The sequence below is a fragment of the Trachypithecus francoisi genome, unplaced genomic scaffold, assembly GCF_009764315.1.
Source record: "Trachypithecus francoisi isolate TF-2019V2 unplaced genomic scaffold, Tfra_2.0 Lachesis_group17, whole genome shotgun sequence".
Taxonomy (NCBI): Eukaryota; Metazoa; Chordata; class Mammalia; order Primates; family Cercopithecidae; genus Trachypithecus; species Trachypithecus francoisi.
In genome coordinates, this window is record NW_022681462.1 from 58,557,732 (window position 1) to 58,584,779 (window position 27,048).

The 27,048-nt window shown below is 40.1% G+C and overlaps 1 protein-coding gene across 2 annotated transcripts in view; it reads left to right on the forward strand.

Annotated features, from left to right (window-relative positions):
• The window catches only part of FSHR (follicle stimulating hormone receptor), a 194,746-nt gene that overhangs the window by 137,787 nt on the left and 29,911 nt on the right, over positions 1 to 27,048 (forward strand). For both annotated transcript variants that reach the window (XM_033176814.1, XM_033176815.1), the window contains exons 3-4: positions 2,567 to 2,641; positions 5,125 to 5,199. In XM_033176814.1, coding sequence (XP_033032705.1) covers positions 2,567 to 2,641; positions 5,125 to 5,199 — 150 coding nt within the window. The remainder of the gene's footprint in view (positions 1 to 2,566; positions 2,642 to 5,124; positions 5,200 to 27,048) is intronic.

Here is a 27,048-nt window from a genome sequence, read left to right on the forward strand (position 1 = left end):
ACCTCACAAGCATGTCAAAAGGATTACAGAGTATGTAGGTAAAGTGGCTGATAAACAGTAAACATCCAATAAATTATAATAGTAATAACTAGAGACAGAATTGGGTTAGATCGGAATAAGATGTCTAAATTTCTCAATGAAGGACTTTTCCATGACTGTACCCTGTTCACCTGACCCCAACCCTTGTCAGGCCAAAGGCATCCCCCTACCCAACCCTAACACCCGGTACTGTCTTTGAAGTCGAGACTGTCAAATATGGACTACTTTCTGAAATCACTAATTTAGAAGCGTTTCTTTGTTTGTTCTAATAATTTCTAGTTCTTTTTGAAAAACAAATCCCAATAAGGGAATTCTCAATATGTGAATTTCGGCAAGGACATAACGTCTCTACGAGTGGTGACCAAATGTACGGCTAACTGATAGTGAACCTGGAAATAGCTTTTGGAGGAGATGGCCTTATTTGCATTTGAGCCCTTCCTGTTAGCTAGCCTTTTCCTGAATTCCTTATTCTCTATCTGTGCCATTCTTTCACTCTACTGCATTCAAATAAATGTCTTCTTCTTCTATCCCTTTCCCCCTTCTCAATTCTGTACCTCCCAGATGTCCCTGTACTTATGGGACACAGAGTGAAATAATAAATGGCCAATAGCCAGCATGATGTTCATTCTCTCTCTATATATATATGTATACATACATGTATATATGCATGTATGTAGATATACACGCATATATACATATGTACACATATATGCGTAGAATATAGATAAGGGTGGGGTATGTGTTTTTCTATGTATGTATATACACACACGTACATATATGTGTATATGTATATATATATGTATATATACACACACGTACATATGTGTATATATACATATTTAGAAAAACACATACCCCACCCTTATCTATGTTCAGCTGTGCAAATGGTGAGGACTTTAATTTACCAAATAAATCATGAAAGATGTTATTATGGAATAAGAGGAGCTCTTCTCACAAAATGTCTCCTCATTCATGGGGGCTTCTGAGAAATGGCCCCGCCCCCACCGGGTTAACAAGCAACAGATGTCACCAGCCCCCTGGTCACAGATACCCCAGTCACAGATGCACCAGCAGACGGCTGCTGCTCACAGTCACACTTCCCCTCCCCCATGAGCCTTCTTTTTTTGCCTCCCCTCCAGGCCTTTCTCTAGATCAAGAGCCTTTCTAGAACTCTTCCACTAAATCCTAGGCCAGCAGACAGCTCTTCTACCTCAGCCAATTTGAATGCATGCTGCCTGTGAGATTTCCTGAGACACTCTCAGCTGCCGCATTAAAACTGCATAATGGTCTTCCTCAGGAGGCCTAATAATAGCACATTTCATCCGTGAGATACTTTATAAATATTAACTGATTAAGCTGTCCTCTCTCCTCACAACCTCTGGGCTTCTGCCTAGTGGACTTCATTCTCTTCTGCCCTCAAATTACTATGGGAGCAAAAACACTGAGACCTGAGGAATCTTTTCTGTGTATTCTAAGCCAAGACATCATTAATGGCCATGGCCTTGCAACAACCTCCACCTAGGTAATGGCATGGAGTGGAAAGGGATTTAAATCTATGTTTATATTATTATTTTTCTTAATTTTTAAGTTCCAGGGTACACGTGCAGGATGTGCAGGTTTGTTACATAGGCAAATGTGTGTCATGGTGGTTTGCTGCACTTATCAACCCATCACCTAGGTATTAAGTCCAGCATGCATTAGCTATTTTTCCTAATACTCTCCCTTCCTCAATCCTACCCCCTGACAGGCCCCAGTGTGTGTTGTTCCCCTCCCTGTGTCCATGTGTTCTCATTGTTCAGCTCCCACTTATAAGTGAGAATATGCAGTGTTTGGCTTTCTGTTCCTACATTAGACATTCATGGGGCCAACAAACATGTTTCTTTTAAAAGAGACTGGATTGAGGTTCTCATCTCCCAAAGCCCGATTAGCAGAGAGAAAACAACTCCACGATCTAGGACAGTGTCACTGAACTACAGCCAATGGGTCAAATCCAGCCTGACACCTGTTTTTATGAATAAAGTTTTATTGGAACACAGTCAGGCTAATTCATTCATGTGTTACCTTTGGTTACATTTGGGCTACAATGTCAGTTGAGCAGTTGTGATAGAGACCAAATAACCACAGCAAGGGCAAAAAAATATTTACTATCTAGCCCTGTAAAAAAAAAAAGTTTACTGACCCATGGTCTAGGGAACTTAAATTTTGTTCTCATCCTATATATTTCCTAAATATCTTTAAGCAAATCTCTTCCTTCCTGGACCTCACTTTCTACATCTATGGACTGGATAATCTCCAAGGTGAACCATGGCCTTCAACTTATTCTCCCATTGTTCTTTAAGTGTCAGCCTCCAGTATGTTAGTTTTGTCTCATTACTACAGCTGACTTCTTTGACGGTAGGAAAGGAGTTTTGTGTGTCTCATCAATCCTCCCAGGCACAAGGCCCTATGCTGAGCCCTAAAAATATTCAAGGAGTGTAACTGAACTGGCTTGACTTATATATATACATATATATTTTTTTTTCCACAGAGAGATCTCTCAGAATGATGTCTTGGAGGTGATAGAGGCAGATGTGTTCTCCAGCCTTCCCAAATTACATGAAATGTAAGCAAGAAGCCTGGGGGATTTGCTCCTGGCCATTCTTGGGAAAAAAAACCCTTAAAGTTCTTCTATATTCCTGAGAATATATTCCTCAGATCCCTAGATTGTCATTATAAGATGTCCAAATCAGCCTAAAAGTCACTGTAATATGTCTCTGTCTGGTGATCCAGGCACCAGCTCAGAGGCTAGTCTCATCCTGTTGCCTGCCTGTCATCATTTTGCATCATAGACTCAAGAACTTTGCCCAGTAGCTATGTGCAAGCACCTCCATGTCATCCTTCCATTCAAAGTTATTCTAGTCAAAGCCCAAAATAAGTCCCACATGATGTAATTGAAGTTGGTTAGTCCTGGTCTGTCTACTAGCCTATACCATATATTTACCATGAAACCTTAGCCAAGATAGGTAACTATCTGAGACTTAGTTTTCTCATCTGTAAAACTGGAATAATAAAATTACATATATCATAGGATTACTGTGATGAATAAAGGAGATGACAAATGCCAATTAAATCTAGCATATGGACTGGCCTAGAGTGAGTATAATGATCCTTGGTTCCTCTACTACTTCAGCCAAATTTACTTTCTCTTGTTAATGTTCCAGTTTTACATAATAGCACTGCTCACACAGATCCACTTCTGTTTCATATCAGTTTAAAATTACTATAAATTAATTCATAGAATCATAGAATGTCAAAGCCAGTAGAGACTTTAGAGACTGGTCAACAATTTTTCAAAATATATTCTGTATATCACTAAAAACTCAGGAAATTATTAGGTATTTTTTAAAAAGGTCAAATAAGATTAGGAAATATTAGGTAAATAAAATTACATAGATTTGCTTATTATAGGAAAACTTTTCAGTCTATAATATGCTAATACACATTTAGAATCTCCAAGAAGGATACTGTATAACTGTTTGTCAACTAACATCACTGGAAAGTTTTCTTAGAGACTGTCGATTACTATCTCACAAAATTCCCATGGAACACATTTAGGAAAGCCAATGAACTACCTCCTGATTTTACAGATGAAGAAGGAAAGGCACAGAGAATTTGTAAGACTTCTCTAAGGTAACTTGGCCAAATCCACATGCAAATAAGAACTTGAACATTAATCTTTTGACTCTTTTGTATCTTTTTAACAAGGATGAATTTTGTTTTTAGCATTTGCTAAGTATCAGTAGGGGACAAATACACACACACACACACGTGTGTGTGTGCATGGGCGTGTGTGTGAATTTCTTTAGGAAACACACTCAGTCTGTTCATTTGGCAATCTCCCCTCACCCTTTTACTTCCTTCTACCCACTCTGTCTCCCATCTTCATTTTTCCTCATTGCCTCTGCACTTGATGTTCACCCTCTCCCTTTCCATTACCTTCATGCTTCTTCCTTTCTTCTCTTTCTGCTTGGCCTAGTTGGGAAGAACCCACAGAGATTATCAGAGAAATGAACCAAAGGGCAGCCAGCCCTCTGGGCAAGGTCAAGCAGGCATCCCTTGATACATTTCAATGGGCAGTGAAGGTAATGGTTTGGGTCTTTCATCTCTTCCTTGCATGAAGAGGTGCTCACCTCCATGTAGCACTGACTGTACTTAAAATGATTAATTGCCTGGTACTTAGATCTGGGTAGCTACAGGTTACAGCAACATAAAAGCTAATGAAACAGGGAGGAAGTAATTAACAGAGAGCATCTCTGCAAATACACATTGATCCAGCAAGACAAGGAAAGGGCAGGCTCTCTGTGTTGGAATCCAAATGTGAACATGCTCATTTCCAGACTGTTGATCAAGACACAGCACAGGCCAACACAGGACAGAAGTCACTGCTTTCCATGAGCTCTGAGTGAACAGCCTCAGTCTACTGCATAAAGGGAATCAGTGGCCATTCCCAGCTACTGTATGCTTGGATTTCATGGTTAAAAGCAAAAAGATTTCGATAGCTTTTCTCCCAACTTTCTTTTTCTTTGCCATTTCACTCTCTTTTCCTCCAATATCTTTTGGCCCCTCACTCTTTTTCCTTTTCTTCTTTTTACCACTTTTCCATTTTTCATTGCTCTTTTTCATTACTTTCATTCCTTTTTCTCTTGCCTCCTGACCAGACAAAAGCTCATTTCCCCAGTCTCATTCCTAACCTCTTAGCCTCCTCCAACCCTGGGAGATTCTTACTGGTTAAAGATGCAGCTCTGCTCAGGGTGACGAGAACTCACCCAGCCAATGCTCTGTTTGCCTCCAGTGGACAGGGCCCAGGTAATGAGAACGAAGCAGTGGGGAGACAGGGTTAATATTTAGTTTGCACAGCTTAGTGTAATAAAAGGCACCACATGCTCCCTCAGTATTTATTGAAATGGATAGATGGATGGATGGATGAATAGATGGGCGGATGAGTGGATACAATTAATGATTTATTATTTTATTCTGTAAAATGTGAAAAATACTACAGCATTCCTTACCATCAAGATCACTAGCATGTTTTTTCTTCTTTTACAGTAGAATTGAAAAGGCCAACAACCTGCTCAGCATCAACCCTGAGGCCTTCCAGAACCTTCCCAATCTTCGATATCTGTAAGAACTCATGTACTTTGGTACCCCCACTATGATTAAACTGTGCAACCCTATTTTACCAAAAGGCCCACTTGATACTCTGTGGAGCAATTACTTTTGATCAAGGATGGTGGTGGGGGGCAGAAGTGGAGGTGGAGAGATACTTGGTGAGGATTTTAGTTTAGTTGAATGAGCAAATTCTACTAATATAATTGTATTTTGTTTTCATTTGCAAAAACAGACATAAGAAATGCCATTTGCATTAATGGGACTGTCACATAAACCTCTTACAGAACTCAGTCATAATTTAGTGTTAATGAGATGCAGTCAAAATTTCTGCTAGCATTTTGCTTGTGACCTTGACTTCAAAGCCATTGTCTCTCTTGTTCTGCATATATGCATTTTTCCCTTGATAAATTACAGCATTTTATTTTGTTTATTTTGTGTGTTTTGGTTAATAACTTAACGTGATATTTTATCAGCAGAGACTCCTAGTGTTTCAGCTCTATCCTTTGGGCCTGCCCCTATCAGCAAAAGCACTGCTTCCTCCACTCAAATGGCTTTCAGATTAGCTGAGTGCTTGACAGAGTCATGAGTGTTATAATAGGACCCCAAAAAATAACAGATAAGAATTTGGTCTCTGGAGTTAAACTTTCTGGGTTTATTTACTAGCTACTGATCACAGGTCTGGACTTAACCTCACATATTTCCTCATCAAGAGAATGGAAATAACAATGCTTGCATATCTGTTATCTATTAGCATCATAATCATACAAAACCAACCACTCCCCAAAGACAGAGGCTTAAAGCAACAACTATTTATCATTTTTTATCTGTCTGTGAGTTGTTCAGTGGAATGGTTCTGCTGATCTGGACTATGTCTGCCTGACCTCAGCTAAGCTCATTCACACATCTATTGTTAATTGGCAGGTCAACTGGAGGTTGGCCACTCTGGATGGTCTCAACTGGGATGACTCAGCCTTCCTCCAAGAGACACTCATTTCTAGCAGGGTAGCATAGTAGGCTTGTTTTCATGGTAATCCCACGATTCTAAGAGAGACAGCTGAAGATTACAAGCATCTTAAGGCCAAGATCCTGAATTAGCACACCATCTCTTCTGATGCATTCTATTGGCCAAAACAATTCACTGAATCATCCAGATTCAAAAGGTGAAGATGCTACTTCTTGATGGGAAAAGCTGCAAAGTCACAGCACAAGGGATAGAGAAGGACACAGAATTGAAGCCACTTTTGCAATCAGTTTAAAATATTTAAACATTTTTACACTGGGCCTCTGATAGTAGATGCTCAGTAAATATTAGCTATTAATGATATTGTGATTCTGTGCCTAAATTTTCATTCATAAGAACTGGACTTAACAGGTTTAATAAGAAATACTGGCCCATGATGTGCCTTAGCTCTCTGAACAACAACTGAGGGAATAAAAGACTTAATAGAGGACAGTCCATATGACCTGGAACTTCTGCTCTCTGATAGGTACCCAAGAAAGGGTCTGAAAAAGAAACAAGGTCATCTGCTTCTGAGTTACTGTCAGAGATAGGCTGGCTTCATGGGCACACAAGTGCATTGTATAGGGCTTTGTGCTCAGGAGGGCCCCCACACTCAGAGGACTCCTGGGTTTCAGTCTCTGCTGTCACCATCTTAAAATACTTAAACAAGAGGCTCTGCATTTTCATTTATACTATATCCCACATATTATGTAGCCAGTCCTGCTTAGAGGTTAGGGTTACGAGCTCTTCTACTTTCAGTTTTGGGAGTCTTGATCTCCAAGTTGATCACGTTCCTTAGGGACAGAATCTGTGCTATGCTCTCTGCAGAGGCTAACATGACTAGGCACATAGCAGTGGAGGAAATACGTGATAACAGAAAATGCATGAACTTCAGAATCAGAAAATCTAGGGGTTCATCCTGACTCCATCATTCAGTAGTTGAGAAATCTTGGGCCAATCACTGGACTTCTGAGAGACACACATGGCTTATATGAGCCTCAAACAAGATTTAGATATGAAAATATTTTTTCAACTATGAAGTGCTCAAAAACATTAATAAATGTATTTGTAGAATAATTATTTCTGGTTGAATACTCAAAGTCTACCAGCCCATCCTCAGGAAAATTCTAGTAAGTGTTGAATAATTATGCTGACGATTAAGACTTTCAGCTTTTACCTACAAGTGCTTGGCATGGGTTCAAAAAGAAGAAGTTGGAGCATGCCTTTGCATTTAAATGAACAGAATGGAAAAGAAACTATATGAAAAACTATGATTTCAGGAGGACTGGAATCCATATAGAACATTGATATTTATTAGCTAGCTGGTTAATTACTTTCTCTAAACCTCAGTTTCCTTATCTATAAATTGAGTGGCTGTAAAAACCAAATAAGATCGTGCCTTTAATAAAAATCACTTTGTAAATTGTTTTTATATAAAAACTATAAAGAACTACAGAAATATAAAATTATTAGTGCCTGTTACCCAGTTAGTTTCCTTCATTCTTTCTTCCTTTCTCCCAACTCCATCTCTCCCTTCCAGATCCTTCTCTTCCTTTGTTTTAGAAAATGCCAAAGTGGAATATGGGAATCACAGAGCCTTCAGTGACAGAACAAATGCTCTCTAGGACATGGAGAGGCATCCCCAGAGGCACTTTCATTCATAAACTATCACATATGGCTAATGCAAAGCACCCCTGCCAAGGACAAACCCAAGAAGAAAACCAGCCCTTCACATAGATATCCCTAGCCCATGATAATAATAGCATATCTGAGAATGGTGGATTGGAAACAGGTAAATGAGAAATGAGGAATCATTACAAAATTTGAAGCCAAAGGATTCAGAATTTGACCTCATTATTGGCCAACATATTGCAGCCAGCACCATTTGTTCTTATTAATGAGAACTCCCTCGGATCTTCCCTTAGGAGATGAGAGCAGGGGAGATACTTGAACTTGTAAGGATGTGGGCATGGAAAGCACAGCTCCAGACAGAGGAAGGGAGAGAGGGAGATCCTTGGCAGAACAGAGGAAACACAGCTATGCCTTTGCCTCTGAAAAAGGCTGAAATCTGTGCCATCTGCCACTATGTTCATCCTCTTTGTGTCCTCTTTTGTCTCACTTTGGGGTGTTGAGTAGTCCTCAGTCCTATATCAAGTTCACACAAAGTTGGAGGTGACCAATTCCAGCCATATCTTTTTCTGAGAGAAGGTTATTGTTCTCAGGTCATTTTAAACCTCTTCTCTAACTGAAGAAACAAAAGCACAAGTAAGGATTTGGAAGGGATTATGTCACTGTCAAGGGATTCTCCTTGACTGCTCTGAAAAGTAACATATCATTGTCTTAGCCAGTTTGGGCTGCTCTAACACACAACTGTAGCTTGCGTAGCTTAAACAATAAATCATGATGCTGGAGGATGGAAGCCCAAGATCAGGATGACAGCTGGATGACAGTTCTTGGTAAGGGCCCTCTTCCTGGTTTGCAGACAGCCATCTTCCCATTGTATCTTCACATGGCCTTACCCTGGTGTATATACACAGAGAGAAAGAGAGATCCCATGTCTCTTCCTGTTTTTATAAGGGCATTCATCCTATCATGAGGGTCTTACCCTTATGATCTTATCTAACTCTAATTACCTTTCAAAGGCTCCACCTCTAAATATCATCACATTGAGGGTTAGGTTCCAACATATAAATTTGGGGAGGACACAAACGTTCAATTCATAGCAGTTATATAATTCTACACTGTACAAAATGTTTGCACATCCACTGTTATGTAAATCTCCCATTAGGGAGTTGAGACTAAGAGTTGTCTATCTTAAGGCTTTGACTTATTGCCCAGGGTGGACCTTTCCCAGCTGCGTAGTCCTCCTCAGTGTACAGCAACTCTGCCCTCCAAAGGCACTTCTAGCTGCAATAAATAAATAAATAATATATATATATATTATATACATAATATTGTATATTATGTATGTAATATATATTCAGGGCTAAGACTCTAGAACTTTGAAATTTTTCCAAACTGCTAAGAGGGATCGCCTAAACTCATAGGTGGTCCTCTAAATCTGAAAGATTTTGTCAGGGAAACAAAACCTAGTTAAGCTTCCATCTTATACTAGTTAGCTTGGGCTGCCATAACAAAATGCCATATGCTGAATAAATTAAACAACACAAATTAATTTCTGACAGTTCTAGAGACTGGGAAATCCAAGAGGTACTGGCCGATTTGGTTCCTGGCAGGCAGACAGCTGCCTTCTCCGTGTGTCCTCAAATAGTACAAAGAGTGACAGTGAGAAAGTAGGTTGGGTAGGGGAGAGAGAGAGAGAGAGAGATGGGTGGAGAGAAAGGCCAAAGAGAGACTTGACTGAGCAAGAGTGAGTTTCTGGTGTCTTTTCTTATATAATGACAATAATCCTAACAGGTTTGAGCCCTACTCTTATGACCTCATTTAACCTTAATTACCTACCAGAAGTTCTATTTCCAAATACAGTTACAGTGGGGATTAGAGTTTTAACAATTGAGTTTTGAGAGAACACAGTTCAGTCCATAGCATATCTTCCATGCTTATTTTCATCTGAGCAGCAGTCCTCACAGCTTCATGATCCACAGCAGCCAGGTAGAGGTAGATGGCAACGATTTCAGATATTCTTTGGGATGATGAACTACTTGCTTCAAGACAAAGAAAAAATGCAAAATGGATGAAGGAATTCAGTGGGGACCAGTAGGATTGAGTTGTTGGTTTTGTTTCATTTTTTCTTTCTTAAGCTAGGATAAATGTTAATCATCACAGCCACTGAAGCAGGAGATTACAAGGGGTAGGAGTGAGTTGCTATTTGACTTGAACGTCCTAATTGCTGCACACGTGCACTCAAAAAGGTTGTTCTGAAGTTCTCCCTGTTGATGCCATTGCATGCTGCTCATTTGATGGCACAGAATTCAAGACAACTAGAAATCAGTGCTCTTCATCAATGCCTTCATGCTTCACTGAGGAACCTTAAGTGGTTAGGAAAAAAAACTCATGAATAAAGAAATGTTCTTTAACTTGAAGAATATGCATCAAAGGATTCATCTGGCTGGATTTTTTTTAAGTCAATATTGTATTTACAGGCAGTATTTCTTTCTTTACTGCTCTGCCTTCCTGGAGCTGACCTTTTGTGTATGAAAGATTATCTATTGATCTGTAAATAATGTTTACACAGTATTTTCTTGCCTTTGCATCCTGTCAAAGTAATTCTCAGGCAGCTGGATGTTTCTCTTTGCTGTTCAATAAACCATAATTCCATTTTAGCAAACCTTCCACACATTGCTGTAGGCCCCACCCCCATGCCCCACTGACAACCATCTTCCACTCAGATGTGGGCCTGTTAGACCTCATTTGATTACTGTTAATGGCTGCCACGACATCTCCTTTCTTCAGGTGGGAACAATTCCAGGAGATTCTTCACCAGGACTCCCCTCAGCAATCCGGGCTGTTTCTTTCCCAACCCTCTGCTAAATCCCTCTCTCTCTTTTCTGTGTTCATCCCTTAAATTTAATTTGGTAGGAGTATTAAAAGTAGCTTTTCTGGTTAGAAAAGCTGAACTGCTTTTGGAGGTAGCACAGCAAAGGGACAGAGGGCAGGGAGTCAAGAGGCAGCTCAGAGTAGCAAGGAAGCACATAGAATCCAGTGCCACCTGTGTGGGCACAGGTCTCAGCTCCTTTCCTTATTAGCTGCATAAGCTTGTATAATTGGCTTAACTTTCCTTTCTAAAAAGTAGTAATCTTAACATTGCCTGTATCACTGAGTTGTGTTCATTGAGTTACAACAAATGTTTAGACAAATGATTGACATTCAGAAAATTCACAACAAGTGTTATCCATTCTTATTAAATTCCTGACCCTGCCATTTACTACTTAAGGGTGCCCATGCAAGAGAGTTCATCTCTTTGTACCTCAGCTCTCTCCTCTGCTTAAAAAAAAAGGAAAAAATAAAATTATGGTAATTCCTACCTTTTAAGATTGGTGTAGGATTAAATGAGATACTGATTGTAAAGCTTCTGGTGTATTATGCAGTCACAATAAATGTTTCTGATTTGATGATGATCATGATGGTGGTGATGGTAGTGATGATGTCTCTTTTCCTTTCCATTATTTCTAAGGCTTTGAAGGCCTCTTTAACTGCTTCTTTAGGACAACATCTACCACTCAGCATTCTATCATGGAAATACATCATTCATGTGTCTCAAAAGACAAAAGGAGCCTTCTTACAGAACCCCTAACATATCCAAAAAGGTCCTTCCAACAAGCAAAACTATATTATCCTACAGAATTCTCAAAGTTCTTAACCCTGCCTTTTATGTTTATTTTATTTTCCACACTAGTGGTCCACAAACTCCCTTGCCATCGCCATTCAAAATAATTCCAATTTTTTTACACAAACAGCTGGTTGAATAATGCCTCCCATTTTTATGTTTATTTATAATTTAACACTTATCATCCTTTGCTGCATTTGAACCTGAACAATCCACAGGGTAGGTGAGACACACAGACATTTTATAGGAGATGTAAGCTGACTTGTCTATAGTCCTTGGTATTAGGGTTCTTCTGACAGGAGGACGCAATGTCCCTACAGAATGAATCATTTTTCTACTTTTGGTGCTTAGCTATGTTTACTTCTCTATGATGGTGAAAAAAGAGCCATACTCGGACTCATTTTTAGAAGTTATGGTAGCCATGTGCATGGTGGAAAGGCCTGGTGGCTCCCCATTTCTCCTCCATTCTTTTTGAAGTGAATTGGCCAATAAGTAAGAACTCATTCACTCAGCCAATCATTCAACAATCAATTACTGAGGTCATACTACACCCCAGGCTTTGTTGTAGGTATTAGTCTCTCCAACTAAAATGTAAGCTCTATAAGGGCAGAGGCTTCATTTGTCCTGTCAAACAATGTTGGATAATGTCAGATGGTGATGGTGCTATGAAGAAAAATAAAGCAGGAAAATTAGACAGTCATGCTTTAGAAAGAGTGGTTGAGAAAGGATGAAAGGGATGGCTTGTGTGAGATATAGGAGATATCAATGGACAGCTCTCACTTCAAGGAGCTCAGTCCTTTGGGGAGAAAAGACTATCAAATGTTAACCCCTGGAAATAGCAATACCTCTGTAGAGCTGTGTGGCACTGATCCTGGGTGACAAGACTGACCCTGTACCTTAGGACAGACTAGTCAGGGAAAGCTTGTTGTGGGTTTCTCGGAGGTAACATAGCAGGAACTTCAGTGATAAGTATGATTTGGAAAGACATAAAAGAAGAATAAATTTCCTGTGAAAGAAAGAAGTGAGTACTGTAAATGCATAGAATGAAAGAACCATGGAGATTATAAAGGATGGAAAGAAACTGAGTCCCAACTAAAAAGAAGGTGTGTACTGGGAATGAGTATGACTAGATTTGGATGGATTGGGTTGGATAAGATTGGGAGAAAAATTAAGGCAGAGAAGTTTAGGCCTAACGCAGTAGGAAAAAATAAGTTATAACACATTCTTGAGCAGCAGAGTGACATAATGAGAATGATTTGGACTGTAAGTTGACCAGTAGCAGGGTACAGACTATACTATAGGGAGACCTGATAAGGTGCATGTATTAGTCAGGGTTTTCTAGAGGGACAGAACTAATAGGTTAGATGTATACATAAAGGGGAGTTTATTAAGTAGTATTAACTCACACAATCACAAGGTCCTTCAATAGGCCATCTGCAAGCTGAGGAGAAAGGAAGCCAGTCTGAGTCCCAAAGCTGAAGAACTTGGAGTCTAATGTTTGAGGGCAGGAAGTATCCAGGATGGGAGAAAGATATAGCCTGGGAGGCTAAGCCAGTCTAACCTTTTCACGTTTTTCTGCCTGCTTTATATTCTGTCCATGCTAGCAGCTGATCAGATGGTACCCAGCCAGATTAAGGGTGGGTCTGCCTTTCCCAGCCCCCTGACTCAAATGTTAATCTCCTTTGGCAACACTTTTACAAACACACCCAAGATCAATACTTTGCATCCTTCAATCCATTCAAGTTGACACTCAATATTAACCATCACAGAGCAGTTGCCATAATCCAGGGATATAGTAATGGTGGCACCTAGAGGGATAGAAAGGCATGGTTTGATGGGGACACACTTCTAAAACAGAATCACTGGAATATGTTTTACATCTGGTCAGACATGCATCTAAGTGGTTGCAGCATTTGTTTTTGTTTTTTGGTTTTTTTTGCCCACTCACTTTCAGTAACCCCTAAAAGCCTCTCTTCCCCCAGTACCTCCTCCTAAGCACTTCCTACACAGTCATCCTGCAGATATCACTCACCGAGAATCCAGTCACCTTATACAGGACTGTGATTATAGTGAAGAAATTATTAGCCATCTCCCCGGCTGGCAGTGTTGCAAGTATCTAAGGATGTTGCCATGACTACAAGGATGTTTGGGCACAATCGAGATTTACAATTGCTTCTTTTATCAGTAATCTGTCTGGCAGAGCCAACTTTGCCTACTGTTGTCAACTCTAGCAAAATGTGGCCAGGTTTTCCTTCCAGAACACTGATGTTCAAGATGAGATTTCAGCCCAAGCATGTCATCTCCAGGAGGCAAGGACCATCTCTTGACTGTAAAGGTAGTGACAATTTTCATGCTGCTTACCCTTCCTCCCTGTTCTCCTCTAACCTGTTCAGTATGCATTCTCCTGAAAGAAGCCCAAGTTCTTTCCATCAACAGAGAGATCACTTGATCCATCAATTTATATCAACATATTCAGATTCTGATATTCTCCTTGCAAGAAGAATTTGCGTTTTTGAAAGAGGAACCTGAAAAAGGTAATGCTAAATCCAAGAGTTGGTAGTGATGGACTCCGTGGCAGGGGGACTTCCAAGAGGGAAGAAAATTTCTACAGGACCCACTCAAATAGCACATAGGTGACCATCTACTCTACCCATTTGCAGATTCGATGCACTTTTACTTTCATAGGATATGCCTTCTTACAAGGTAGTTGTATCCTTACCTCATTAATTTTGAAATAAGACCTGTCTTTTTCATCACCAGAAATCAGATATAAGGACAAGTCTAGAGAGGATTAGGTGAGAAGCAAGTCTCAGATTAGCCTAGTAAAGCTCAGCTCTATGTTTTTTCTTGTTGCTATATCATCCTCATCAGACACCCCCCATCAGCCAGTGATATACTAATCTCTTCGGGTCTCAGTTTCTTCATCTGCAAACTGAAAATAACAAAATATGCTTCAAGAGCCTAGTCAAATGAGGAAAATGGAAAATCCTCTAAGATCTACTCTACCCCTCAAGTACTTAGTTTCTGAACTGTGATCTTCATGAATCTGGGGCTCCCAGTGTCACTACCTGTCCTGAGTTCATCATATTCAAGCCACACACGAGGAGCCCTGTATGGAAAGAGGAAGTAATTCTGCAAGATAAGAACATTTGGCATCTTGCAGACCACTTCACTTCCCAACTCCTCTTCCCCAGGATTCAAATGTTGAGATCATGCAGAAGCAGTGAGAAGCTTAAATCAGCTGTAATTTACTCATAAATTAAGTACAGCTAAAGTGCACCTCCTAGAGCTAAAGGACAGTCATAGATGTATCCCTGCCACCCCAGTCCCTGACAAATGAGAACCACCACCTCAGCAGAGCCTGAGAGGCACTGGATGTGGAAATGAAGTTTAAGAGGCAGAAAGCACCCAGCAGTCATTAGAGCTGGCCTGGGAAGGAGAAATCCTTGGCAGGGCCTGCCTGGGGCACAAGCAGAATGACAGCTTGGACAGTGGAAACTGAAGAGACATTAGGCAAATACCCCACCCCCCATGGAAAATAAACTGCTGCTTCTTATTCCACTACTAAAGCCTCATATTGGGAGGTTTAAAAGGTATCTGTTCTTACAGACCCTTTTAGATTTGCAATTATCCCTGGGACAGGCCACACATTAATAGCTACCCATCTCCATGGGGATGGGCCACAGGAGGCAGGCCAGGGCAGCAAGGGTATTCAGGACATAGAGAGAAAGGATAGTGTCACTCAAGTTAACTCAACCAGATTCTGCACTACTCCAGGGGGTGGGGGTGGAGGACCACGTTTTCTCCATCACTATATCCCCAGTGCAGGGAGGCAGGATTACTCATTTTTTTCTTTTATAGAAACCTGGCTGTGATCCAGATGCTTGCACCTGGTTCTCACCCCACTCTGAAATACTTGCTGAGAGAGACCCATTTTTCCCTTGCTTCCACCTATTTGTTCATCTTTTCTACTTTATCTTTCATAACATGTGTTCTTAGGCTATAAGATCCTGGTACAGGAACGTTTTAGCTGAATTGTCCCAGCTGCCCCCAAACTGTTGATTTATCCTTCTGGGAAGGACGTTGTCTTCCCCAAGGGCAAATCTGCAGGAGGAATGCATCCAGGACTCACAAGTCAGCCAGATCAGGACCGGGAAACCATGAAGTAGCTGGAGATTTCCCCACTAGATTCCACTGACATCCAATCCAGAGCAAGGGCTGTGTCCAATTTAATCTCTAGGCCCCCACAGAATACAGGGTCTGCACACAGTGACCCTTCATGCGAATGTGGGCCGGAGTGGTTGAAACCTTTTTGTTTGGGTAGAGAGAGGGGAGCAGCTGCTGTTTTTAGAGAAATATCTTGGGGCGTCACAGAGTGTGAACACTGAAGTGACAAATGCTCCACAGAAGAATATTTCCATCTTCAACAGACATCACAAAAATGTTCTGCTGTGGTTTAATCACGAGCTCACCCACAGCAAACAATCCACAAATAACATCTAGTTCAAGAGGCAATGAGCTTTTCCCTCACCCATTTGGAATTCAAAGATAGCAGTGCTAAGAAGAGAGAGCCTGGCATGCTTGAAGGACTTGCAAGGGAAGCAACTAGGCAACCTCCCTCACAATGATCATCCATCATGGTCTCTCTGGGCAATGACCAAACCACAGGAGCCGCATAGACACAGATTCATTCAGCCAGACATCAGGGATAAGCTCTTTTCTTTACAGGACAGCCAAAGACCCAGGTCCCAGCCCTGGCCCTGCCTGTGAGAACTTGTAAGCAAGTAACAGGGCCTCCTGGGGTGATATGGTCTGGCTCTGTGTCCCCACCCAAATATCATCTTGATTTGTAATCCAAATTGTAATCCCCACATGTTGGGGAGGGACCTCATGGGAGGTAGTTGAATCGTGGGGGCTGCTACCCCCCATGCTGTTCTTATGATAGTGAGCAAGTTCTCACACGATCTGATGGTATTGTAATGGGCTTTTCCCCTTTGCTTGGCACTTCTTCTTGCTGCCACCATGTGAAGACAGCTTGTTTGCTCCCCCTTTCTCCATGACTGTAAGTTTCCTGAGGCCTCCTCAGCCCTGAGGAACTGAGTCAATTAAACCTCTCTCTTTTATAAGTTACCCAATCTCAGGTATTTCTTCATAGCAGCATGAGAATGGACTAATACACTGGGCCTCAAGGAAAATGGACAAAAAAAAAACTGCCTCATTTCTTAACAAAAGGTTATTGTAAAGAGAAAAGAGGAAGGAAGGGGCAAGATGAAACTGGGTGTGGGAACATCTTGAAACTTAAAAGCAATGAACAAATGCAAGCACTGCTAGTTGTATTAAGGCATTGCTGGATGATATGGGTATGAGTAACAAATCATAATGCAGAAAGCACTTTTACTTTGTATTAATTAACTAGTCTTACAAAAGACCTGTGAAATTTTTACTGGTGGCTCCATTTTACAGATAAGAAGCTTGAGGTTCAGAAATGGTGACTGAATTCTCTGAACTTACAAAATGGGATTAAGAAATTATACTGGGGTTAATGGATACAGCACAGCAACATGGCACATGTATACATATGTAACAAACCTGCACGTTGTGCACATGTACCCTAGAACTTACAGTATAATAATAATAAAAAAGAAATTATACTGAGGAAGAAGGCCTAGGGACACTGAGCTTACTGAGCATCTACTAGATGGCAGACTCTGAACTAAGCATTCTGTTTACACAAGTTACTTTCCAATCTTCTAAAACAGTGAGGGATGCATTTTTCTCAATCTACAGATGAGGTCTTTGAAACTCAGAGATTACAGAGTTGATAGAATTGGGAACTGAAAGCAGGAATGTCAGATTCCAACCCAGTTAATCCTGCATTCCAACACAGCACAGCTAGAGACATATAGAATGTGGATGAAGCCAACGTCAGTGTGCCCAGTGCTCAGAGCACAATATTGACACCTTATTAATATGTTTGCCACTTGGAATTTGTGATCATCTTCTTGGGCTAAGTTCAAGTGTACCTAAGAAATAGCTTTCTAAATAATTAATATTAGAAATGAGCTGTGGGAAGGGTGTGCAAACTGTTTAAAATATTAACTCTTTTGCAACTCCCTTATGTAATTTAAAAGTAATTGCTTGCCACAAATTGGTACTTTGATTAAAGTTATTCTAACATCAGCAACCAAGAAGGTCTCAAAAGGTTGCTGCTTGGCAACTCTGTTAGCTGTGAATCTCACCCAGAGATATCTTTAGGTTTTAAAAGTTCTTATACAGCCAATGCAGTATGTTGGAAGCAACATCACTAAGAGGCAGGGGAGTCAGAGTGCCTGGGTTCAGGTTCCATCTGTTCTACTTTCTACCAGACAAGCTATAATAATTTGACCTCTCCAAGCCTCAGTTTCCTTATCCATAAAGTAGAGCTTATAAGAGTACCTTCTTCATAGGGTTATGGGCAGGATTACATGACTTTAATACAGGTAAGGCATTTACAATGGGTGTCTAGCTTGTAGCAATGAAATAGGTTAGTATTAACCATTATTATTTCTGGCTCAGAGCTAGAGATTTTGAGCAGGTCAGTTACTCTCTCTGAGCCTTGCCTCTCTTATCAGTAAAATGGCAATCATAAGTATGCTCACCTTAGAAGCCTACTGTAAAGTCAAATGAGATCATATGAAATACCTTTGTCAGGTACGTGCTACACAAATAATAAGGCAAGTTTATTTTCAAGTCTTTTTTTCTTAGGAGAAAACTCTGGGTCAGATTTGTGACCTCTAGGAGTGTGGCTCCTTTTCAGTTAGCAGCGTTCTGGTCTATTGCCACTTTAGCCAGCCTCTCGCTCAGTCCAAATTCAGACACTGGTCACTGTGTTCCCCAAGCTGGAGCGGGCAGCTATGAAACTTTCCGCATGATCTTTTTAAAGTTCCTCTTTCAATCTAAGTGAAGAAGCAAGCAGCGCCCACCCTTTCCATGGTACAGGAATAGGAAAGGAAAAATCTACAGCTTTCTCCAGAAACCCTTCTCACAAAGTCTCTCCCGAATTTAACTCTCCACACTGCCCAATGTGCATGAGAGGTTAAGAATTGTGTAACTGGTTTCCAGAAACCTGGAATGTGACATTTCTTCTACCGTTGTGTCTCAGGGAAAACTCCAACTATGACACTGGCTACACTGAGCTCTGCCTTAGCCATGGAGGTATCCTATAGCTTGCTCCAAGTTAAAAGCACAAACAACATCAATAGTGACAGCTACACAGTAGCCCATCACAAACTTTCATTTATTTATTTTTTTACATTCAAGTCAGGCCTATTTTCTCAAAGATTTCTCCTAGGTTTAGTTCCCTTTTGACTTAGTTTGCCATGATTCTTGTTACCGTAATCTGGTTATATGTAGAAGTTAATTGTTGGACTAGGGGTAGGAAACTGACCCTGTGACTGATATCATTTACAACCCTAGCGTAGTTATACAGAGTCCCTTGCTTTACCTCCCCTAGTTATAATCTAAGAGGTCCGTCCTAAAATGTACAAACTTGCTGGTGGAGAGTAAACCAAAGTTCACTGGACATAGTCTGCCCTTTCACCAATACAGTTCTGACTTTGTGTACTGTGAACTTTCTGATGTACATCATGGTAGAAGAATGGAGTGTGCTGACTGATGGAACACTTCCTAAGAGAGAGTTTACCAATCATGTCCTAATAGAATAGCCTTTTGGAAGAATTAGTCTACAGTAAAAGAAGTTGGCATGAATGCTTTAGCTTTTAGCAGAGCTTCCAAGGTTGAACTAGGAAACACCAAACTCAGGATATACTATATAATGAAGTGGGAGTCCAAAGTCAGTATGTTTGGGGAAAGCAAGCATACTATTTCCTTCTCTTGGAAATTTATCATAAATAATATCATGGTGAAGTCTGAGAATCCTGCAGGAAAGAAGCTGCTTAATTAACATTATTAACTTATTAACCCAGAATTCCCCAAATGTATTTGACCATTGTAGCATTTCATCCATAAACAAAGTGTTTGTACTTCTGGAAATATCATTTCTAGAGAAATGCTCAGTTTCTAAGTTGGAAGGCATCTTAGAGGTTACGGAGTCCAAGGCCCTCCTAAACCCTTCAATATAGTTACTTGGACATAGTAACTCTATGGCTGCATAGATAGGGAACCACATGCTTATCGGTACAATCAATTTCTTCTTGGGCAACTCTCATAATGAATTAGAATCTGTCTTTAAGGTAAGACAACAATAAGTACCCACACATTACATTAAGAAAGATCTAAATTCAGCCTCTAGCTCTGCTTCTCCTTATGTGGCTTTGAGAAAGCTACTGGACTTCTGTCAGCTGAGCATCCTCAACTCTAATATGAGGATGGTAATGGTACCTGTCTCCTAAGGTAATGGAGAGGAATACATTAAATAATCAATACTAAGTGCTTGGTGCGGTACCTGGTACATAGGAAGTGTTCAATAAATGTTGACCATTATTATTATGAATCCTGTATCTACTTTCCAGAACAGAACAGCACATATCTATTGCCATTTCCACCCATTTCCACCTGGCAGCTCTTTAGAATCACAGGCTTCTCTTCCCAAGCAAAGTATCCTATACACTAGACAGTATGATCTTGACTCCTCACCCCATCAGCGGACAAACACACAAACAAAGCATATGTCCCTAAATAAGTTTATTGATAAAGTAGATACACATATGACTGCAGTCTTGTGTGCATTACCATACACAAAAATATTTTAAAGAATGAAATCAAGATGAATAATATGCTTTGACATTTTCATCTTCTCTTATATACCATTTCACATAGCACAAAAACCTGTTGTGCTCTCACTAAATATAATAACAATATTTTAGAGAAAGAAATTTCATGGGATGTGCTTCATTTTTTTTAATCCTTAGTTTTAGAGGTTATTGTAATATTAGATTTTAACGGCTGTCAAAGCTGAGAACAAAACTTCACTAAAATAGGTAGATCCAATGGAAGGACAGCTCCATACATATACTTGCTGAGTCACCAAACTTAGTGTTTATACCCCTTTTATGCAAATGCTTTTGTAAAATTCAGCTAGTATATTTTTTCCTTAACGTCAGTCAGATGTTCTGGCTGACATTAGGGAAAAAATACACTAACTGAATTTTACTAGTACCTGAAAACTACCTGGAAAAATGTTGAATTTTTTATATTTTTAATGAAAGCATTCAAAACTCCATGAAAAACAAACTGGTTAGAAAATTGCATTTCCTTATGTTTAAAATATATACTACGAGAGTTCTCATACATAATGGCATACATCACTTTCAGCAACAAACTAACAATTTCCATACATTTTTCCCAATGCTTTATCCATAGCACAGATTTTTTTTCGAATCCTATTGCCTTCCTCCTCATTAATATATCACCTTTCACTTAACAAGACAAATCACGTGTGTCTAATTAGAAAATATCTGCTTTGTAACGTTATTTCTGACAGCCATTTGTCGTAGAAAAACTCCACAAATTTAGATCACTTGTCTTTAAAAAAAAAAAAAATGTGTAAGTCATCTTTAATTTATCAACTCTGGGTAGTAATTTTCCTTAACTTCAACAGACCTCTAAGTGATAGTATGATCCTGATCAGAAAAGCCAGGAGCCAGAGGCTAAACAGAGTGAGACAGGTAAAAAGGTTGATCCAGGTAGGTTTATCAGAAGGAAGCAGAAGGCAATTAGAGAACAAGGGCAGGAGGAATCTGGGAAAGTCCACTGTGGCTTCCAATGTTTTCAGCAGAGCTCAAGGAGTCTCAGGTAGAAGGTAACAGACCAGCCCACTCAAGTGTCATGCAGGTCCCCCAGGGACTCAGGTAAGGAAACAGCATTTCGGCACCCAAGAGAACTAGGGAGATATAAGACATGACCCAGGTCCTAGTGGATGGAGGAAATCAGAGTCTCAGATATGGCGACTGGAATATAAGGCTGGAGCATGACCACAGCAGTAACAGTTCCTGGATGTGGGGCTAAGTTTTCCTACAAGGTAAATCTTATTTCCCTGTGTAAAATATAAGAGATCTGAGCCCTGGGGACTTCAATGAACCTCTAAGGCTACACCTCTTAAAAAATGATAAGGCCAGGAGAACTTGAAACCAGACCATCTGGCACCAGAGCTATAACCTTTGAAGCTATGCTACATGCCCTGCTCAAAAACAGAGGCTGATTGCAAATCTAGGATGCTAGGTCTGAACAGAATCTGCAGCCAAGCCGATAGGACTGACCTCTAGGAAATGTTACCCTTAAGCTCCTTAAATTTCCCCTGATTACTACAGAGTTTGGTTTCCATGGAGACTGAGACAAAGAGTTCCAGTTAAATATGAGAATTAAATAGTTCTAGTTTTGAAACCATGAGATTGAAAAGGCACGAAACCAGGCTCTCCTACTATCTCACATAATTTCTTAAACAAAATCATTTTACACAGAGAAACTGAGACTCAGAAAAGATAAGTGAACTGTTTGGTATTTTCCAGTAGCTAGGGAGACCACTGGAACCCAGGGTCTCTAAACCTTACATTGAAGACCTTTTTCATACACCTTCTTACATGCTCTGCCATGTAACTCCACGATTCTGTGATGCTATACGTAGCCCAATGTTTATTTAATGATTCAGAAAGCATATGTCAGCATCTTTTATTATGTTGTATATAGACATACAAATTCCCAGTTAAGAAGGATCTGTAATTAATAGAAATATCAGTATTAGCAAGCCTCGTAAAGTAGGGAGTCTTCATATACAGTTGATCCTCATTATTTGCAGATTCTGTATTTGCTAATTAATCTACTGCTAAAATGTATTTGCAACCCAAAATCAATACTTAAAACACTTTTGCATTATTCTTGGACATGTGCTTGTGCAGAAAGACAAAAATTTCAGTGTCTTGCCATAGGTTCCCAGCTGAGGTTGAACGACCCTGCATCCTGCCACCTTGTTTTGGTTGTCATGCTGAAAAGCAAGTGTCCTTTGCATGGTCTATCTAGGGCCTTTTATCCCCATGTTTGTGCTTTTTGTTGGTGATGTCATTGTTTAAAATGGCCTCCATGTGTAGTGCTGAAGTGCTGTCTAGGGTTCCTAAATTCAAGAAGGCTGTGATGTGCCAAAAATATATATGTTAGATAAGCTTCCTTCAGACACAAGTTATATACTCCAGAACATGAGTTGTGTTAATTAATCAATAAATATTAAATAAGGTGACTTTAAATAGAAACACACATAAAACCAGGTTGTATATTGATCAAGCCATGACAAAAATTTTGCCACCAAAGGCTCATAGGAATCGAACCCTGAATTTCCCATGGGGCCAGTGATTCACTAATTCCGTGTTTGAGGTGACTTTTAGAACATACTGCTGTGGATAATGAGAATCAACTGTATATAATTAAGCTCAGCCCACTCTTTCTAGTCTTATCCATCATTGCCCTAACTTCTCTCAGAATGGTCAGGAGGAAGGAGTCAACTTCAACTCTATGAAAGAGACTTTAAAAATGTAACTAAAAATGTAAAAGAATAAAAGAATCAAATGGCTTAAAAGCAAACAAATCCTGTATCATAGGAAACCAATTAGTAGGTAGAGAAAAGAGTTCAACTTCAAACCCTCAGCCTTGGTTACTAGGAAATGTGCTTTGGCAAAAAGGATAAACTGGACATGCAACTGGCAGCATCCTCTCCCTTAATCAAATTTGCCTAAAGCATCTCAATGATCTACTCAAGCCATAGCATGAACTCTGTGGCTGAACTTAAGTCCTAGACTAAGAGAGAGCTGTTTCACACAGTCTCAGAATTGATCATTCCATGCCATGATAGATTTAGTATGGAACAGAGGTTTAAAAAAAAGCATGTATTCTTGGTTGACATATGTGATAAGACAGGATGTCTTGTCCTTTTTCCTGGCTTACTTTTCTTACTCCAGTAGTTTAAGTATTCATCTCCACAGTTGGTTCTCAACCACCATCAGTTTGGTCTGATTACTGCTATGAAGTCCCGAGGTAATGGGCTGGTGAAAACATGGGCCACCTCTGCTCAGGGAACCCTCAAGTCTTCTTGCTTCCCCTTGCAAGCCCATAAAGTGGCTTCTAATGCTTGCCTATCAAGCCCATGGCTTATTTACCATGCTTTTTTATCTAGCTTTAAATTTTCTGGAATCCTGCCTCCTCCCTGCCTTTTAATTTTATTTTTCTCTGCTTCCCGTCCTTTCATCCACCTTGTGTGGTCTGGATATGCACAGTTGCTACTCTTAGTTTAGGCCAAAAGGCTCTGTACTTTCTAAGACATCTGACTTTTTTCCTCTTCCTATAAGCAGTTCTTGGGTACTCCAGCCCATATTGTTCCTCCAGCCCCTTCTCTGAACTCATAAGGCATTCACAATCAGCAGCAGACAGTTTGCCATTAGACCATTCTGAGTGTTTCACCTGTGCTAGTCTTAACTCACTCACAAATTCCCTGAAACCAGCACATTGTCTCTGGCTTCCTCCTTGGATAAAATAGAGATTTTATTGGAAGGATGGCACATAGACCAGTGCAACACAAGCAAACACAGACCCTGTTAACTCAAGAAAAAATAAGAGCCCATCAACACTACTGAAGTTTAATAAAAGCATTAATGATGTTTAGGACAATGAGCCTCAGAGTCTCAGGGTCACCTGTTTATGAAAGGCAAGCATATTATCCTATGGCACAATAGGTGAGAATGGTTCCCAGCAATTACAGGACCCCACTAAGTTTATCCTGATGGGAGAGAAGCTCACTTTCATTATTACAATCTAAAGATTAAGGACAATCAGACATGAAAGACGCTAACACCAGCTTAGAATGTAAAACTGACTGTAGAGGGGGAAAACTCTGAGTCAGTTACCTTTCTTTAAAAGACCCATTTGCAGAACTTAAATTCACTGACATTTTACCCTCAGGCCTTTAACTGTTTTTTGAAGATAAACCACGGTTGAGTGAATCAAAATAATTTTGCAGCAAATAGTCATTTGACAAAAGCAAACCCATTGAGACATACAGTTCCTAGCTGATTACCCACTTCCAGCCTCCATCAGACATGAATTTATTGATCAGAGGAGAAAAATGAATTGAAAACTAAGTGTTCATCCGAACTCCATTTCCTGTATTATCTTGGGGTTATAGAGAGTCTCAGCTACAGAATTATCACCAATAATCCATCTCACTAGATGGTCACTAGATCTTTTTAAGTGCCTTAAACTCAGCACTACTGGAATAATTTTAGTCATTTTTTGCAGTGTGTTTTCTTTCCTATAAAGACCAAAGATCTCAATGTGCATCTACAGATATCTATAGATATTCCATAAGTACAGTGGCTATGGAAGCTCACGCAATTGATGTTAAATGACGCACTTGTAACTTTATTATTGAGCAATCATGAATTCTTCATTCTTTCAATTATATAAAACTTATTCATTCACTAAGAGAGATGGGGACGTTGCTACTCATATAACGTTGAATGAGTAAGCTGTAATAAACACAGGCAGTGAATAATTCCTTGTGAGTTCATCTCTTGACAACACATAGCATATTACCTGGCATAAAGAGCTTGGCAAACATTGAGCACATTATATGCGTCAACTACTGTGCCAACATTGGGTTTTCAGGAAAATCATGAATCTTGCCATCATATGATTCACAATCTGGTTGAAGAGGCAGACATTGGATAAATAATACAAAATAATATATGGCTCAGTTTTGAGGAGTGCTAAAACAGATGCAGTTATATTGAGAATAAATCAGGGTCCCCAATTTAGATTAGAATATATGGTGCTCCTCTCTGAAGAAATGACATGTGTAACTAAACTCTGAAGGGTGAGTTGAAGTTGGCCAGGTGAAGAATGGATGGTTAGCCTTCTAGAGAAAGTACATGCAAATATCTGGAGAAAGGAAAGAACTTAATATAGTTGAGGAACTGAGAGGAAGCCACAGGGGCTAAAACACACTGGGGAAATAGCATAATATAAAGGTGCAAGAGTAGGCAGTAAGGAGTATAAATTTTACTCTAAGTTTTATGGGAAAGAACTAAAGCCTTAACAGCAAAGGAGTAAAACAATCTGATTCACATTTTTGAAAAGAATGCCCAGAGTCCTGTATGGAGAATGCATTGGAAAAGAAGAGGAGGATAATATTGCAGACATTCAGAGGGTCTTTTGGGAATGGTGTCAGTGGAGATGGACAAAATTGCATAGAGCCAAGACATATTATGGAAATGGAATCTAAGAGGACTTTGAGATGGGCTGGATATCGGAACGTGAGAAAGAAGCAGCCAAGCCAACTTTAACTGTCAAATTAAAATTGATGGGTGGCAATTCTATCTATGGAGAATAATTGTGAAGAAGCCATTTGGTGGAGATGATAATGGGGGGAACAAGTTTAGTTGGCTATGTCAATGAGACATTCAGGAGGATATGCAAAGTAAGCTTTAATTAGCAATAGACTAGCGAGGTCAGAGAGCAAGTATGAATCTAGGAGTTACACTATTGATACTACTTAAAATCACAGGTAGCAAGTAGTGAGACTATAGAGAAGATAAACAAAAGGCCCAGACTACAAATAGAGGAAAAGGAATCAACAAAGAATGCTGGCCGGGCGCGGTGGCTCAAGCCTGTAATCCCAGCACTTTGGGAGGCCGAGACGGGCAGATCACAAGGTCGGGAGATCGAGACCATCCTGGCTAACACGGTGAAACCCCGTCTCTACTAAAAAATACCAAAAAAAAAAAAAAAACTAGCCAGGCGAGGTGGTGGGCACCTATAGTCCCAGCTACCCGGGAGGCTGAGGCAGGAGAATGGCGTAAACCCGGGAGGCGGAGCTTGCAGTGAGCTGAGATCCAGCCACTGCACTCCAGCCTGGGTGACAGAGCAAGACTCCGTCTCAAAAAACAAACAAACAAACAAACAAAGAATGCTAAAAAGGAGTAATAGGAGAAGGAGCAGAAACAAAAGAGTGCAAAATGACAGAAACCAATAGAAAAGAGTCTGGAAAAAAAATACTAAATGATCCAGAGAGGCTAATAAAATGTTACATTTGGTAGTTAGTGAATTTGTAGACTTTGGTATGACAATCACAGTTTCAATTACGAGTTACGATGAAAATAGATTGGAGCAGGTTGAAGATCAATCGGTTATGAGAAAATGAAGACAGCATGTGCAGACAACTCTTTCTAGAAGCTTTGCTGTGAAAGAAGAAAGAGAAATAGGGAGTTAGGCTAAGTGAAAGAAGCCAGACCCAAAAGTTACATTCTAGATGATTCCACTGATAGAGACAGAACAAGTGGGTGAATAGAAAGCTCCACCAATTGTCCCCCGTGCAAAGACACAAAATTAACAGCTCTCTACACAGAAAAAAAAAAAAAAAAAAAACCTTCATGAGAACTAAAAATCAGGTGAGCACTCACAGTACCTGGTTTTAAGTTTCTATTACTGAAAGAGGCACTGAAGATAGAAAAGACAGTCCTGAATCACTGACACCACCCCTCCCCACTGCCCTGGCAGTGGCTGTGTGGTGTGGACAGCATCTTTGGGCTGTAGTAGG